Source organism: Marmota marmota, unplaced genomic scaffold (genome assembly GCF_001458135.2).
Source record: "Marmota marmota marmota unplaced genomic scaffold, marMar, whole genome shotgun sequence".
Classification (NCBI taxonomy): domain Eukaryota; kingdom Metazoa; phylum Chordata; class Mammalia; order Rodentia; family Sciuridae; genus Marmota; species Marmota marmota.
In genome coordinates this window covers 363,898-380,502 of record NW_026000081.1, presented here as the reverse complement: position 1 = coordinate 380,502, position 16,605 = coordinate 363,898, and the positions used below count along the sequence as shown (strand labels likewise).

Below are 16,605 nucleotides of genomic sequence, written 5' to 3'. Positions count from 1 at the left end.
TGCTCGAGGATTTCTTATGAAAAAAAGTTGCAGTATGGATCAGTTTATATGTGATAGAGATATCCTGTATTACATCATGAGATTAAGAACTAATCAAAGTCATTTATGTAGCTCTCGTCATTTGAAACCTCAAGTGTTTTCAGAATTGAGGTTTTTAAAAAATCTGCTGAAGCTTGAGCAATCTGAGATGGCTCAGCAAATATCTGGCTTTATGATTTAATCAGCCAGGTATAAGGAACACCATTGATAATAACTCTTCATCATTATACATTACATTTTCTTTCATGTGACATTTTAATTTTTTACTCATTCTGTGTCATTTTCCAGGTAAAGAAACTTCAGCAGATTATTACCTAGGGTTAACAAATGAATCAGTTGGTGGCAGAAATAATAAACATAGGATTCATCTTTCTCAGCATCGCATTTTGAGTACTGAATTCATTTGAAATACCTTGGTCTCACAGAAATCAAAACTGCTGCTGTCCCTGGATGATAATACTGCTATTGTTGTTGGGATGATGATAATAATAATTTTTATATTTATGTTCAAAAACACTGTTCTAAGTCTTTTACATGTCCTTAATATATTTATGTCTCATAACCCTCTATGACAGGTTATAAATGAGGAAGGAACTTATCTCCATGTAACAGATGATGGAATATGACAGAATTCATGTCACTTCTATGAAGGGTCTCTAGCTTAGGGATCATTTCTTATGATGATATTTGTATTTCTCTTACTATTGAGCATAGAGTTTAAGATGCAGTAGCTACTTATTAAATCTTTTGCTTTGTTGATTTATCAGTTAGAATAGATGAATAGTTCTTCCAGTACCAAGTCATGGAATTGATATAGGAATCTTGGGTCTTTTCCTGATACAAAAGTGAGATATTCTTTGCTACTAGTTGTTTATTTGGGGGAAGTTAGCATTGTGAGTTATCCATCTTTTGGTGTGAACAAGATGCTGAATTAAATTTGAATTTCAGATCTGTAACAAAGAATATTTTAACTAAGTATGTCCCAAATATGACAAAGAACATTTAACAATAAAAATTTATTACTTATCTGAAATTCAAATTGAAGTGGACATCCCATATTTTTAATTCTAAGTCCAATAACCCTAGTGTTAGTGTTCAGAAAATAACTTTAGAGAACATTCTGAAAAGACCAGGCTATTACTTTCTTCTTAAATGCTATAAGCCGTGAGGCAATTAAGATACTCTAATTTCATCTGATCTCACTGTACTATAAACCAAGCCAAAAGTACATGTTTTCTTAGGAGATCAGCTAGCACTCTTTTCAATAGATCAGACTAGAAAGTTATTAGCAATATGATCAAAAACACCTTGGGTCTAACTGCCGTCCAGCTCCAAAATTCTTTAATTCTCAGTGACTTTCTAATATCAAAGAGGTGTCTATTGTTCCCATCTAGTATTGTTGCTTCCTCCATGAGAAGGTGTTATGAAATCCCTCCCAAAAGTAAGTGATACCCTAGCTTGGCATATTCCCGTGGACTCAAAGAAACCTAGGTATTGGTGGTTGTTATATGTTCCACTATCCATGATGTGCCTTTCCGTGCTCCAGCCACTATATCACTTTGTCAACCTATGATGTAAAGGCTTCATTCTCTCTTAGTCACATCCTTTTTGCTTAATACTGTGCCATGGACTTTAGCAGGGAAGGGATTAAATCACCTCTGTACCCTCATCTTTAAGATGAGATAAAGTAATTTTCCAACCAACATTTGCAGACTCCCTCTTAGGTTCCCCCCCACACTTGCTCCTCTGTTTTCTGTTCCCTATTTTAGTTAAAGAGTATGTCACTAGGCATGTGCTAGAAATCTCTGCATCATCTTTGCTCCACCTTCTAATCTAATTTGAATCTCACAAGTCAGCAAGCCCTATGGAATCTGCCTCTTAAATGTCTTTTGGGTCTTTTTTCTCTGTACTGGTATGGCCGCAGACAGTTCCCATCCATCTGGCCACTCACCTATCTTCACATCTATCACAAGTTCTTCCTCAACAGACTTGAATGTGGTGATATTTTGCCTAAATCTCCTTGATCTCTTTTGGTATGATTTTTTCCAAACTTAGCTTCAAACTTTTGGGAGTAGTGTTTGGGGATTAAACCCAGGGACACTCTATCACTGAGCTATATCCCTAGCCTTTTTAACATTTTGTTTTGAGATAGGGTCTCACTGAGTTGTCTAGGCTGGCCTCAAACTTGGAATCCTCCTGCCTCAAACTCTTGAGTTGATGGGATTATAGGTGTGCATCACTGCACCTGGCTTCAAACTATTTTCTCTACTGATTTTCCCATTCCTTGCCACTCACCAAGTCACTTAACCTGCACTGGATGCATCACGTGCATTTCATCAAATCTTTGTTCATACTTCACTTGGGATGTTTTTATTTTCTTTTTCTGTTTGCCAGAATCTTACTTGTTGCTGCTTTACCTCAAAACAAAACAAAACACAAAAAACTGTTTCTTGCATAGATTTAACATCAGAGTCCCCTTTTATCTTAATTTATGAAAGGTCAAATTCATGGTAAAGGCAAAGAAAGAATTGTTTTAAAAAATTCTCACAATAAAATAATTAAATCTAAAACATAACTCTGCAGACAGCATTGTTTTAGTTGTAGATGGACACAATACCTTTATTTAATTAATTATTAATTTATTTTTTATGTCTTGCTGAGGATTAAACTCAGTGCCTCACACATGCTATGCAAGTGCTCTACCACTGAGCCACAATCCCAGCCCCAGCAATTTGGTTTTAAGGAGCCAACTTACATTAGTAAGAAAAAATTGTTTTAATATACACTTTGATATCTAATGTTTTAAAGAGCAAATAGCCTTGGGCAGTGTTCATCATCCAGGGACAATGATGAACAGGCTGAGAACAAATAAGTAGTACAGGGGAAATCTTGAAGCTGTACAGTCCATTGTTCTTGACTAAATTACCGATTCATCTGAATTCCCATTTATGTGGAGGGTTATGAAAGGGCTCAGATGCGATGAGATGCTATGAAACAAGTCCAGACCCAAGTATGGCAGTTAATGATGGTAAATGCCTGTTTGCTTTTCAGAACATCGAGCTGAAGGTTGAAGTGGAGAGCCTGAAAAGAGAACTTCAGGACAAGAAACAGCATCTGGATAAATCATGGTGAGGTGCAGTTTGAACAAGGTGCAGAACAGTGTGAACAGAGGAACTCTATTCCTTTCCCAGAATCCAGTTCCCTAATTTGGGAGCAATCAATTTGGAACCAAATTCCTTTACTTTATCCCTGGCATTTGAATGTTGTGTCCAGTTCAGGAACTAAAATCATGGATGTTTATGTACTTTCTTTCCCTTGGATTTTCTGTCTATTACTTGGTAAAGCAAACATTGCTGCAGAATGGTACCTCCACCAGACTTAAATTTATGAAGTTCCTATTAAACAGTAAGGAATAAATCAGGGAATAGTGAATACTTCCACTTTTAGTTGAAAGAGACAAATGCAAATAACCTTTGTCAGAGATTATCTATCAATCGGATAACATCAAGGGCTGACATAATGATTGGGGAAAATGGACATGCCCATATGCTTCTGATGAGAGAATTGTGGCTGCATTTTTGATATGTGTTGCTATCTATCAAAATCAAAAAGAAACATTTCCTTTGTCCAATTAATCCCTAGAATTATTCTGTTTCTCATAAATAAAGGCACTCCTGTGAAAGGTTAAATGTATAAGGGTGTTTGTGGATCATTATTTGAAACAGCAAAACAAACAAACAAAAATCTCCAACTATCCATCAATAGGGCAATGATTGAAAAAAAAATTCAAGAAAACTATCCTGTGGACTGTTATGCAGTTATTAAAAAGAATGAGTTGGCTCTATATTATTGTCCTGGTAGAAAGTTCTCGATAAACTAAGTAAGGGGGAAAAGTACTAAGTGATGTGTACACTGCTAGCCCCTTTGGGTAAAGATATATGAATGTATTTGCTTGATTATGCCTAGGAAAAAAAAAAATGGAGGGTTGCCACCAAGATCTTTTGCTTTCAAAAAATTTTAAGTCATTTCATTTTGGTGGCAAAATCCTGTTTTTAAAACTGAGAGAACCAGGGTATAGAGAGTTGAAGCCATCTTAAGTTACTGGTGGAGCCAACATCTGGCATCAAGTTGAAGGACCTTCTGGCTTCACAAAAACTATAGTTTCTTAAATCAGGCATTCCTGGCTGAGTTACTCAGAAAATGTGTAGCCTTCATTCTTTAGAGATTTTCAGTGATTGTCTACTGTGTTTTATTAAGGACTGTAGAGTCAAAGTAAAAGTTGATTTCCGAGTTCTGCCTATTTCAGGGGTCTTCAGTCATTCCCTTGGCTTTTGTCCAGGTATTGTCAAGGCCTTCATACTCCCCAAAAGCTGTATAATGATAAAACAACTCAAAGTAAGTGTACCCTCTGGAATGGTGCAGAGTAATAACCACTGTCAGCCAAGGAATCCTGTAATCTTCAGGGAAGCCAAATTTAAGCTCCATGGACACAACCTCCTAAGCCAAACATTGAAGTATCACTGTGCTTGGTGATACTTTATGAGCAATATGGTTCTCTGATCTCAGAATAAGAAGATGGTACGTGGTTCTTAATAAATGGCTTAGAACAGGAATAAAAGCCAACCGGAATTAAGATCAGTCAGCACCTGGTACTACCCTGAAAAATTGTAATGCTCAGATATCCAAAGACAGCTGTTGTTGGCTATAAATAAGCTGGTGATACCTTACCCGCTTCATGTTAGAGCTTGGATATTAATTCCTTGGGCTATCAGAGAAGCAAAGCTCAGCCAAAATGCTGAGCTCCCATAGATTAAGTATCTGCTCTCTGTGAGAGACCATGGAAAACTGGATAGAAATCTGCATAGGTAGCCCAGATTAAGGACAGTCTACTATGCATTCCCAGCTATAAATGCAGAGGACATTTCTGTGGTGGTCTAGGTTGATACCCTGTCCCAGTATTCTGAACAGAAGGAACACTTTAAGTTTAAACAACTGGAAGGGCAAGAAATTAGCAAAGCCATCTAGAAAAAGCAGTCTAAATGGGAAAGTTCAGGGACAGATGGTAGTGAACATGGGTGCTGACTAGCTGCCTTCTGAAAGAAGTTTCCTTCTCCTGAAGTTACAGCTTTTTGAAGTCTCTAGGAATCCAGGCATAGCATGCTTGTCAAGCAACAAAAAATTAGAATTCCTGAGAGATTGCCTGAGAAAGTTGGACAGAGCAGTTCCATAGATAATTGCAGGAGAAAAAAAAAAAAAAGATGCTTCTTTTTCTTTTCCTCGGTGTGACTCTGGATTGCTGGAACAACCTCAGTGAGTTCTCTGGTGAAATTAAGGGTCTGGCTTTCACTGGCTAATGCTCCATGTTTCTAGGGCTGACGTGGAGAATCTCAACAGCCAGAATGAAGCTGAGCTCAGGCGCCAGTTTGAGGAGCGACAGCAGGAGACGGAGCATGTTTATGAGCTCTTAGAGAATAAGATCCAACTGCTGCAGGAGGTGAGCAGGAGTCTCCAAGGCCCATGGCGAGGGGCCCTCTTTGAATCTCTTCCTGCTGTCCTGTTTTCTGGCTTTTATTTTTCACCTCTCTACGTGTCATAGAGCTCCTCACCTAGGTGGGACTTGGCAACCTCTGTTTTCATTATTTTTAAAAATTTATTTATTTTAATTAGGTATATATGACAGCAGAATTAATTTTGATTCATTGTACACAATTGCAGCACAAATTTTCATTTCTCTGTGCACGATGTAGTGTTGCACCATATGAGAAGTCATACATGTACCTAGAGTAATAATATCCATCACATTCCACCATGTTTCCTGCCCTCATATGCCCTCCCGTCCTCTCCCTCCCCGTTGCCCCATCAAGGTTACTCCATTTTCCCCATGCCCACCCCCATGATGGATCAGCATTCACTTATCAGGGAGAACATTTGGCCTTTGAATTTTGGGGATTGGCTAGCTTCGCTTAGCATGATATTCTCCAACTCCATCCATTTACGTGCAAATACCACAATTTTATTCTCTTTTAATGATGAGTAGTATTCCACTGTGTGTATATATATATCACAGTTTCTTTATCCATTCATCTATTGAAGGGCATTTAGGTTATTTCCACAGTTTAGCTATTATGAATTGAGCTACTATAAACATTAATGTGGCTGCGTTACTATAGTATGCAGATTTTAAGTCCTTTGGGTATAGACTGTGGAGTGGGATAGCTGGGTCAAATGATGGTTCCACTCCCAATTTTCTAAGGAATCTCCATACTGCTTTCCAGAGTGGTTGCACCAATTTGTAGTCCCACCAGCAATGTATGAGTGTGCCTTTTCCCCCACAACCTCGCCAACACTTATTGTCGCTTGTATTCTTGATAACTGCCATTCTGATTGACATGAGATGAAATCTTAGAGTAGTTTTCATTTTTATTTCTGTAATTACTGGAGATGTTGAACATTTTCTCATATATTTGTTGATCGATTGTATATTTTCTTCTGAGAAGTGTCTCTTCGCTTCTTAGCCCATTTATTGATTAGGTTTTTTTTTTTGTGTGTGTTAAGTTTTCTGAGTTCTTTATGTATCCTGGAGATTAGTATTCTATCTGACGTGTGTGTGGCAAAAATTTTACTCCCAAAATGTAGGCTCTCTCTTTACCTCATTGATTGTTTCTTTTGCCAAGAAGAAGCTTTTTAATTTGAATCCATCCCATTTATTAATTCTTGATTTTATTTCTTGTGCTTTAGGAGTCTTATTAAGGAAGTCAGAGCCTAATCTGATGTGATGAAGATTTGGACCTGTTTTTTCCTCCTAATAGGTGCAGAGTCTCTTCTTGGGTCCTTGATCCACTTTGAGTTGAGTTTTGTGCATGGAGAGAGATAGAGGTTTAATTTCATTTTGCTGCATATGGATTTCCAGTTCTCCCCACACCATTTGTTGAAGAGGCTTATCCTCAGCATTCATTTTCCAATGTATATTTTTGGCTCCTTTGTCTAGTATGAGTAAATGTATTTATGTGGGTTTGTCTCTATGTCTTCTGTTCTGTACCCTTGGTCTACATATCTATTTTGGTGCCAATACCATGCCATTTTTGATACTATAGCTTTGTAGTATAGTTTAAGGTCAGGTATTGTGATGCTTCCTGCTTTACTAAGGATTCTTGCTAAGGATTGCTTTGGCTATTTTGGGTCTCTTATTTTTCCAAATGAATTTCATGATTGCCTTTTCTATTTATGTAAGGAATGACATTGGGATTTTAATTGGAATCACATTAAATCTGTATAATGCTTTGGGTAGAATGGCCATTTTGACAATATTAATTTTACCTATCCAAGAGCATGGGAGATCTTTCCATCTTCTAAGGTGTTCTTCAATTTCTTTCTTTAGTGTTTTGTAGTTTTCACTGTAGAGGTCTTTCACCTCTTTTGTTGATTCCCAAGTTTTTTTTTTTTTTGACGCTATTGTTAATGGGGTAGTTTTCCTAATTTCTTTTTTAGAGGATTCATCACTGATGTATAGGAATGCATTTGATTTATGGGTATTGATTTTATATCCTGCTACTTTGCTGAATTCATTTATTAATTCTAAAATTTTTCTGATAAAGTTTTTTTGATCCTCTAAGTATAAAATCATGTCGTCAGCAAATAATGATACTTTGAGTTCTTCTTTTCCTATTTGTATCCCTTTAACTTCTTTCATCTGTCCAATTGCTCTGACTAGAGTTTCAAGAACTTTGTTGAATAGAAGTGGTGAAAGAGGATATCCCTGTCTTGTTCCAGTTTTTAGAGGAAATGCTTCCAATTTTACTCCATTTAGAATGATGTTGGCCTTGGGTTTAGCATAGATAGCTTTTACAATGTTGAGGTATGTGCCTACTATCTCTAGTTTTTTTAGTGTTTTGAATATGAAAGAGTGCTGTATTTTGTCAAATGCTTTGTCTGCATCAATTGATATAATCACATGATTCTTTAAGCCTACTGATGTTATGAATTATATTTATTGATTTTCTTATGTTGAACCAACCTTGCATCCCTGGAATGAACCCTACTTGATCATGGTACACTATTTTTTAATATGTTTTTGTATGCAGTTTGTCAGAATTTTTTTGAGAATTTTTGCATCAATGTTTATCAGAGATAATGGTCTAAAATTGTCTTTCCTTGATGTGTCTCTGCCTGGTTTTGGTATCAGGATGATACTAGCTTCATAGAATGAGTTTGGAAGCTTTCCTCCTTTTCTATTTCATGGAATAATTTGAGGATATTGGTATTAATTCTTCTTTGTAGGTCTTGTAGAATTTAGCTGTGAATCCATCTGGTCTCGGGCTTTTCTTGGTTGGTAGGCTTTTCATGGTGTCTTCTATTTCCTTGCTTGAAATTGATTTTATATTTCCCTTCAACTCAGTTTGGGTTGATCATATGGCTCTAGAAATTTGTTGGTGTATTTGAGGTTTTCTGTTTTATTAGAGTATAACTTTTCAAAATAGTTTCTAATTGTCTTCTGTATTTCAATAGTGTCTGTCGTGATAGTTTCTTTTTCATCGTGAATTTTTATAATTTGAGTTTTCTCTCTCCTTCTTTTCATTTGGGTGGCTAAGGGTTTGTCAATTTTATTTATTTTTTCAAAGAACCAGCTTTTTGTTTTGTCAATGTTTTGGATTGTTTCTTTTGTTTCAATTTCATTGATTTCTGCCTTGATTTTAGTTATTTCCTGTCTTCTACTACTTTGGATGTTGGTTTGTTCCTCTTTTTTCTAGGACTTTGAGCTGTAATGTCAGTTCGTTTATTTGTTGACTTTCTCTTCTTTTAATGAATGAACTCCATGCAATGAACTTTCCTTTTAGCACTGCCTTCATAGTGTCCTATAGATTTTGACAAGTTGTATCACAGTTCTCATTCACCTCTAAGATTTTTTTATCTCCTTCCTGATGTCTTCTGTTATCCATATGTCATTCAATAGTATATTGTTTAGTCTCTGGGTGTTGGATAGCTTCTGTTTTTAATTTTGATTTCTATTCATATTTGATTTCTGTTCAATCAATAATTTCATTGATTTCTAATTTCATTCCATCATGGTCAGATAGAATGCAGGGTAGTATCTCTGTGTTTTTGTATTTGCTAAGACTTGCTTTGTGGCATAACATATGGTCTATTTTGGAGAAGGATCCATGTGCTGCTGAGAAGAAAGTGTATTCCCTCTATGATGGATGGAATAGTCATATATATATATGTCTGTTAACTTATTGATTGTATTATTGAGTTCAATAGTTTCTTTGTTTAGTTTTGTTTGGAAGATCTATCCAGTGGTTAGAGAGGTTTATTAAGTCACCCAGTATTATTGTGTTGTGGTCTATTTGATTATTGTAGTTGAGAAGGATTTGTTTGATATATGTAGCTGCCCCATTTTTTGGGGCATAGATATTTATGATTGTTATGTCTTGTTGATGTATGAATCCCTTAAGCAGTATGAAATGTCCTTCTTTATCCCTTTTCACCAGCTTTGATATGAGGATGGAAACCCCTGCTTGTACCGATGTGATTCTGCAATCTGTATTTGGGGTAAAAATGGGAGTTCATAACCCACTTGAATCTAATGTATGAAATATGATATGTCAAGAGCTTTGTAATGTTTTGAACAACCAATAAAAAAAAAAAAAAAGAAACCCCTGCTTGTCTACATAGTTCATGAGAGTGGTATTTTTTTTCCACCCTTTCACATTAAGTCTATGGATGACTTTTCCTGTGAGATGAGTCTCTTGAAGGTCTTTTTTTTAAAAATCATAGAATTATGGGATAACATCAATTGTGGCTTTCAATTGATGAGTTTGGGCCATTTACATTCAGGGTTATTATTGAGACATGATTTGTATTCCTGGTCATTTTGGTTTATTTTTGGTTTTTTAACTTGACTTTGTTTCTCCTTTGATTGGCCTTTCCTTTAGTATAGTTCCTCTCTTTGCTGATTTTCCTTGTTGTTCTTCATTTCCTCCTCTTGGAATATTTTGCTGAGAGTGCTCTGTAGTGCAGGCTTTCTCACTATAAATTCTTTTAATTTGTGTCTATCATGAAAGGCATTAATTTTGTCATCATATCTGAAGCTTAATTTTGCTGGATATAAGATTCTTGGTTGGCAGCCATTTTCTTTTAGAGCTTGGTATATGTTGTTCCAGGATCCCTTGACTTTGAGGGTCTGGATTGAAAAATCTGCTGAGATCCAAATTGTTCTCCCCCTATATGTGATCTGATTCCCCTCTCTTGTGGTCTTTAAGATTCTATCCTTATTCTGTATGCTAGGCATTTTCATTATAATGTGCCTTGGTGTAGATCGGTTGTAATTTTATACATTTGGTGTCCTGTAAGCCTCTTGCATTTGGTTTTCCAATTCATTCTTCAAGTTTGGGAAGTTTTCTGATATTATTTAATTAAAGAGATTGTGCATTCTTTTGGTTTGAATCTCTGTGCCTTCCTCTACCCCAATAAATCTTAGATTTGGCCTTTTGATGTTATCCCATATTTCTTGGATCTTCTGTTCATGGTTTCTTCTTTCACTGTGTGGCCAGAATGTATTTTATTTTCAAGATTATATATTTTGTCTTCATTATCTGACATTCTGTCTTCCAAATGATCTAGTCTGTTGGTGATACTTTCTATTAGATTTTTTATTTGGTTTATTGTTTGGTTATAGTTAAAGCTTCGTCCCAGGGTTTCAAGAACTGACTTCCAGACCACTCATGTATAATAGAATCAAGCCTTTATGGAAGCACACCGGTGGTGGCTGACCAGAACATAAAGCTGTTCCCCTGATCAGCCCCGAACAATTGCAAGGGCACTCCTTATAAGCCTGAAAACCGCAAAAGGGATGTTCTGGGGTGTCTAGCCAATGCAAGCAAGCCAGGTTACAGAAGCGGGACAGTGCAGTCAAGCGGAGGGAAGCCTAACCAATCAGTTAGCCCAGTCACCCCACTTACAGAAACAGAGCCCTGTTACCCTAGTTACAGAAACAATGCCCCATTAGGTAGTTCCGTGTTCGTAAAGGTTTCTATAGCAAAAGGAAAAGAACTTCTTGCTCCAGTCATGACTCTTCTATTTGGCATGGTTGTTTTACAAGATGAAGTCATAAAACAAAATGGAGTCACATTTGCTCCTACTATCATAGTTTCTTTCATTTCAAGGATTTCTGATTATTTTTTGGGGTGGGGATCGGGGATTGAACTCAGGGGCACTTGACCACTAAGCCACATTCCCTGTTTTGTATATCATTTAGAGACAGGTTCTCACTGAGTTTCTTAGTGCCTCACTTTTGCTGAGGCTGGCTTTGAACTCTCGATCCTCCTGCTTCAGCCTCCCGAGCCACTGGGATTACAGGCATGCGCCACCACGCCCAGCTGATTGGTTTTTTGTTTGTTTGTTTGTTTTTTAGAATCTTTATCTCTTTCTTGAAGTAATATTTTGCTACCTATATTTGCTCCCTTATCTCTTTGTTGGAATTATCAATTTTTGCCTGTGTTTGCTCACTTAGGTCATTCTTTAATTCATAGATCATTTTAATTATGTACATTCTGAACTCCTTCTCTGACATTTCATCAACTGTGCTGTCAATGGATTATATTATTGTAGTATCTTGGTTTGTTTGGGGCACTTTCCTCCCTTGTTTTTTTCATTTTGTCTATGTGTCTTCCTTTCTTGCAGTGTGGATCTGAGGTTTTATAGTTTCTATCCTATAATCTTGTAGTGTCCCTGAAGATTACCTATACCTCACCTTGGTGTTGGGCTTCTAGACCCTTGCCCATGTCCCATGATAAATGCTATTGCAACTAAAGGTGGTGGTGGCAATGGCAGAGATAACTCAAGATAACAGTGAGGGTGTCCCGAGATGGATGGGCTGAAAGGATGGGCTGCCTGTTTGGAGATGAAACAGTTGTCCCCAGGTAGAGGTTACTATGTGGGGAGGGCTATGGCGATGGATGCAGTGTCCCCGATGGAGGTGGGGTAAGCCTGGGCACTGGTGTGGGTCTGCTGGTCAGCAGGCAGTCCTGGGCCCAGGCCTGGGTTCTGGTGTGGGTCTGACAATCGGCCAGCCCCTAAAGTCTTAACCTGTTTTCATTCTTTTTTCAGGAATCCAGGCTAGCAAAGAATGAAGCTGCACGCATGGCAGCTCTGATGGAAGCAGAGAAAGAGTGTAACCTGGAGCTCTCAGAAAAACTGAAGGGAGTCACTAAGGACAGGGAAGATGTACAGGGAGACCAGGTCAAGCCCGACCAGTACACTGAGGCCCTGGACCAGAGGGACAAGTATGTGCCTTTGGTGCTCTTTGCTTGACTTTGCCTATTCTCCGGGCCATCAGAATGTTCAATAGCCACACTGTTCCCTGTTAGGACTGATGGTGGAGTGGCAGAACCTTCACCATTTCCAAGACTTTCTGGTCCCACAACCCAAGATTTTCTTTTCAGGGTTGAGTCTTCAACAGCATCCATTAAAAAAACTCACTTCTTACCAGTCACGAGGCCAAGTATGAATAGTAAATCAACAAAGTGGTCCAATGGTGGTAAGCAAGAGATTGGATCTTTCTTCTCTTTGCTGCAGGAGAATCGAAGAACTGAGTCAGAGCCTGGCTGCCCAAGAGAGGCTTGTAGAACAACTCTCTCAGGAGAAACAGCAACTGCTACATCTGCTGGAAGAGCCCACTAGCATGGAAGTGCAGGTAGGGCTTGGGCTGTATGTCCCAGGGCACTTGCTTCATGCTCTCGTGAGCTTTACCTTTATTATCTATTTCTGTGTAACAAATTGCTACAGACTTAGCAGTTTTTTTTTTTTTAATTTAGTTGTAGATGGACACAATACCTTTATTTATTTCATTTATTTATTTTATGTCGTGCTGAGGATCAAACCCAGTGCCTTACATGTGCTAGGCAAGTATTTTACCACTGAGCCACAACTCCATCCCCAGACTTAGCAGTTTAAAACCACACGTATGTGTTATCTCAGTTTATGTGAGTCAGAAGTCTAGACATGGCTTAATTGGGTTCTCAGTTCAGGGTCTCATAACTCTGAAATGGAGGTGTGGATGGGATTTTCTTCATCTGGAGGTGAAACAAGGGAAAGATCTATCTCTAAGCTCCCTCAGGTTACTGGCACAATTTATCTCTGTATGGTTGTAGAAGTAGGATCTTGTTTCTTCACAGCCAGCACTGGAGAAAAGACTATTGCTTCTCTAATAGCTAGATCCTCTTTTAAGGTTCACCTGATTAGGTCATGCCCACCAGTGTGCTGTCCCTTTTTTGTTAACTTAAAGTCAACATCTGAAAAATCTCACTTTTGCTACATAATAGTATAATTGTGTAGTGAACTTTACCTTTGCCATGCTCTATTGATTAGAAGCAAATTACAAGTCTTTCCAATATTCAAGTGATGGGGATTACATAAAAGTGGAAATTATAGGGACCAGCTTGGATTTTTGCCAACCATGCTGAGTGATTTATAACTATATAGATAGAACATTGAATGTGGTTTTAATAATGAAGAGATCACACTTGCTATGGTGAAAATAACTGTATCTTTATCTATATCATTGCTCTTGGAAGTTAGCCCAGAGGGAACTCCCTTCTCCACTTGACATTTAATTTACCAAAAATAACTTTCTAAGTAAACCTTAGAATATATTGGAGCTCAAGTAACGTAACAATTCCTAGGTATTCTTACAATGATAAAACAAAATGTGTGATTTAACATATTGATTCACATATACAAAGGTTGGAGTCAGGATAAAGAACAGTGGTAAGAATTAGTTTAAGCCAGTGCTTCCCAGCCTTTTCCATGTCTTGGTACATACAACAAATGGTAACATTAGCAAGGTATAGGTGTAAATAGATGAAGCTTCTCACTAGGAGGTGACTAGTCTGGGTGTGTAGGCCACAGTGAGGACAAAAGAAGTTATTGTTCTGGCCATACTTGTGAACTTTTTAGACTACAGACCCATTTGGGTTGGGAAGATTTGGTTAATAAATTCAAGAAGTGATGTGTGTGTATGTCATTTGACCTCTATGAATAAAAATTAAAATTCATAGGCTTTTTATAAGATACATGTTGAAATACTTGAAGTTTCTTAAGGAACTCTTGAAAAGATTTCATAACACATTTTCATTAGAAAAAACTTGACTAGGAATGAGGATTGAATTTCTCTCCTCATTACTAGCTGTATGACTATGACTAGATCACTTCTCTGCTTTCATATGTGTAAAATGGGAAGATTAGCCCAGATAATCTCTTAAATTTATAATGCAAACATTTTATTATAATTCCAGAATCACTAGAAAAAAGTATATATTCCCTAACATGAGTGTTTTGAAAGAAATAATTCTTATGTATAAATTCCAAAATCAGATCACTCTCATTGCTCATTTTATATTTATCAATAAATACTGATATATTTATGTATGTATACTTATTTTCATCATCATTGGCAAGCACTTAAGTGGGTATATGTAGTTCATTATTTGTGATGCTAATGAGAGATTGTATCAGTTTTCAGAACAGATTTAAAGAACAGAAATATAATTTCTAAGAGACTAAATTATCTATATTATATTTTAAAGAATGCTTATATCAAGGATTAATATACAGACAATAATGTTGCATAATTTTGCAGAAAAAAGAAAGGCATTAAGTCACCTAAATTGTACAAAATTGATATACTTTTAAAATGTTGCTTGTTATTTATAGAATGTATTGTTATTGTGATTATGCAACACTTTGTACATTGAGAAACATGATCACTTTGTGCTGTTAATTCTCTAAGACAGTGTTTCCCTTTTTCGTAGAAAACTTATTTGCATAGGAAATTATCATACATCTATGGTATACTGAAATAAGTGACTGTGTTAGCCAGTTTGTTTGTAATTATGACCAAAAGGCCTGACAAGAACAATGTAGAAGAGGAAATGGTTTCAGAGAGCTCAGTTCATATATAGATGGCTGACTCTATAGTTCTGGGCCCAAGGTGAGGCAGAATATTAAGGTAGAAGAGTGTGGAGAAGGAAAGCAGCTCAGGGCATGGTACCAGGAGGCAGAGACAGCTTTGCTCACCAGGGACAGAAATATAAACCCCAAAGGCACTGCCCCCAGTGACTTACCTCTTCTAGCCATACCCAACCTGCTTACATTTATAGCTTAGTTAATCCATATCAGTGGATTAGTGCACTGATTAGGTTAAGGTTTTCATAACCCAATAATTGCACCTCTAAACTTTCTTGCATTGCCTCACACATGAGCTTTTGGGGGAAACCTCATATCTAAACCATAACAGTGACTGAGGCTGCTTATGGTTGGAGGGGACTGGCCATGGCCATTTTAGGATCCATCTACTATCCTGAGAGATGAGGGGGCTGGCATTTCTGCACAGTGGTGGGCTATCTTGGGGTACACTGTGCTGAACACCCAAGTTGGGAGGCTCTATCACAGGGGTCTTTGAGTAGGTCCTCCTAGGTGTGGAGGACAGAACGTGTCCCACAGCTCACTTCCTAATTTCTCCCTTTGATTCTGTGACTTATGGGGAAAAAACAGTCAGGATTATTTTATATTATTGTTTCTGAGACAACCCAGAGTGACCTGGACAGATAAAGCAGCCTTTTAGGAAGCATATAGATAATCTTGTGAAAACTTCCTTTTCCCAACTTGTGTTTAGAATCCAAGGAAAAGTTTTGGTCACTGTGATTCTATTTTACCCTCTGTGGCCTAGCCAGAATAAAATTTTGATTTTTATAATATCTTGTGAATTTCAGCCATACTCTAGTGGTTCAAATTGACTTATGAAAGGAGACAAGTGCAAGTTCAGAGAAGGAATCTTGCTTTTTCTGTAGCTGATTTAGTGTGAAGTCTTTTTAACTAGGGCAGCAGAATAATATGAAAGAATGAACTTAGGATTTGGAATTTGAATCCTAGCATTACCAGTTTTAGATGTATGCCCTTGGACAAGTTAAACAACCCCTTCAAACACAATTTCCTCTTCTATAAAATAGGGATTAAAAACCCTAGTGTTTAGCCATTTATAAGTATTGGAGATAATATATATAAAGTGTCTTGCATATTGCTCAGAACATGGTAACCACATCATCCATATTATCAATCTGAAAGATAGGATGACTTTTCTAAAACTAAGTAGCAGATAAAAAGATATATTCAATAAATCACATATTCAAAACTTCATTCACATTATAACTATCTCTGTCCTGTAAGAGGCATAGATAAAATTAATAAATATAGCAATTATTTGTTAGGAGATTAATGATTACAATTATCCCTCTGGACCTGTTAGTCACCCACATAGAAAACTGTGTTATAGGCAAAGACTTAACTCAAAGGTGCTAGTTTGTGTTACCATTGCTCAGGAGGACCGCAAGTATAAATGGTTCAGGGAAAATTGGTCAAAATGATTATTATACTCACTTGTTAGACAAAGAGAAATATTAAAGTACTTTCTATAACATCTTGGAAACATTTAGTCATAATCAAATGGTTCAGATTGCTGTAATACAAAAATCTAGAAGCAAATTGATAGGATTTCTTAAATACATATTCCAT

The 16,605-nt window shown here is 37.1% G+C and overlaps 1 protein-coding gene across 18 annotated transcripts in view; it reads left to right on the top strand.

Moving 5' to 3' along the window:
- Pde4dipp2 (myomegalin) overlaps window positions 1-16,605 on the top strand; it is a 220,159-nt gene that overhangs the window by 114,961 nt on the left and 88,593 nt on the right. For all 18 annotated transcript variants that reach the window (XM_048815056.1, XM_048815040.1, XM_048815051.1 and 15 more), the window contains 4 exons: window positions 3,091-3,167; window positions 5,410-5,533; window positions 12,145-12,320; window positions 12,613-12,730. In XM_048815056.1, the coding sequence (XP_048671013.1) occupies window positions 3,091-3,167; window positions 5,410-5,533; window positions 12,145-12,320; window positions 12,613-12,730 (495 nt within the window). The remainder of the gene's footprint in view (window positions 1-3,090; window positions 3,168-5,409; window positions 5,534-12,144; window positions 12,321-12,612; window positions 12,731-16,605) is intronic.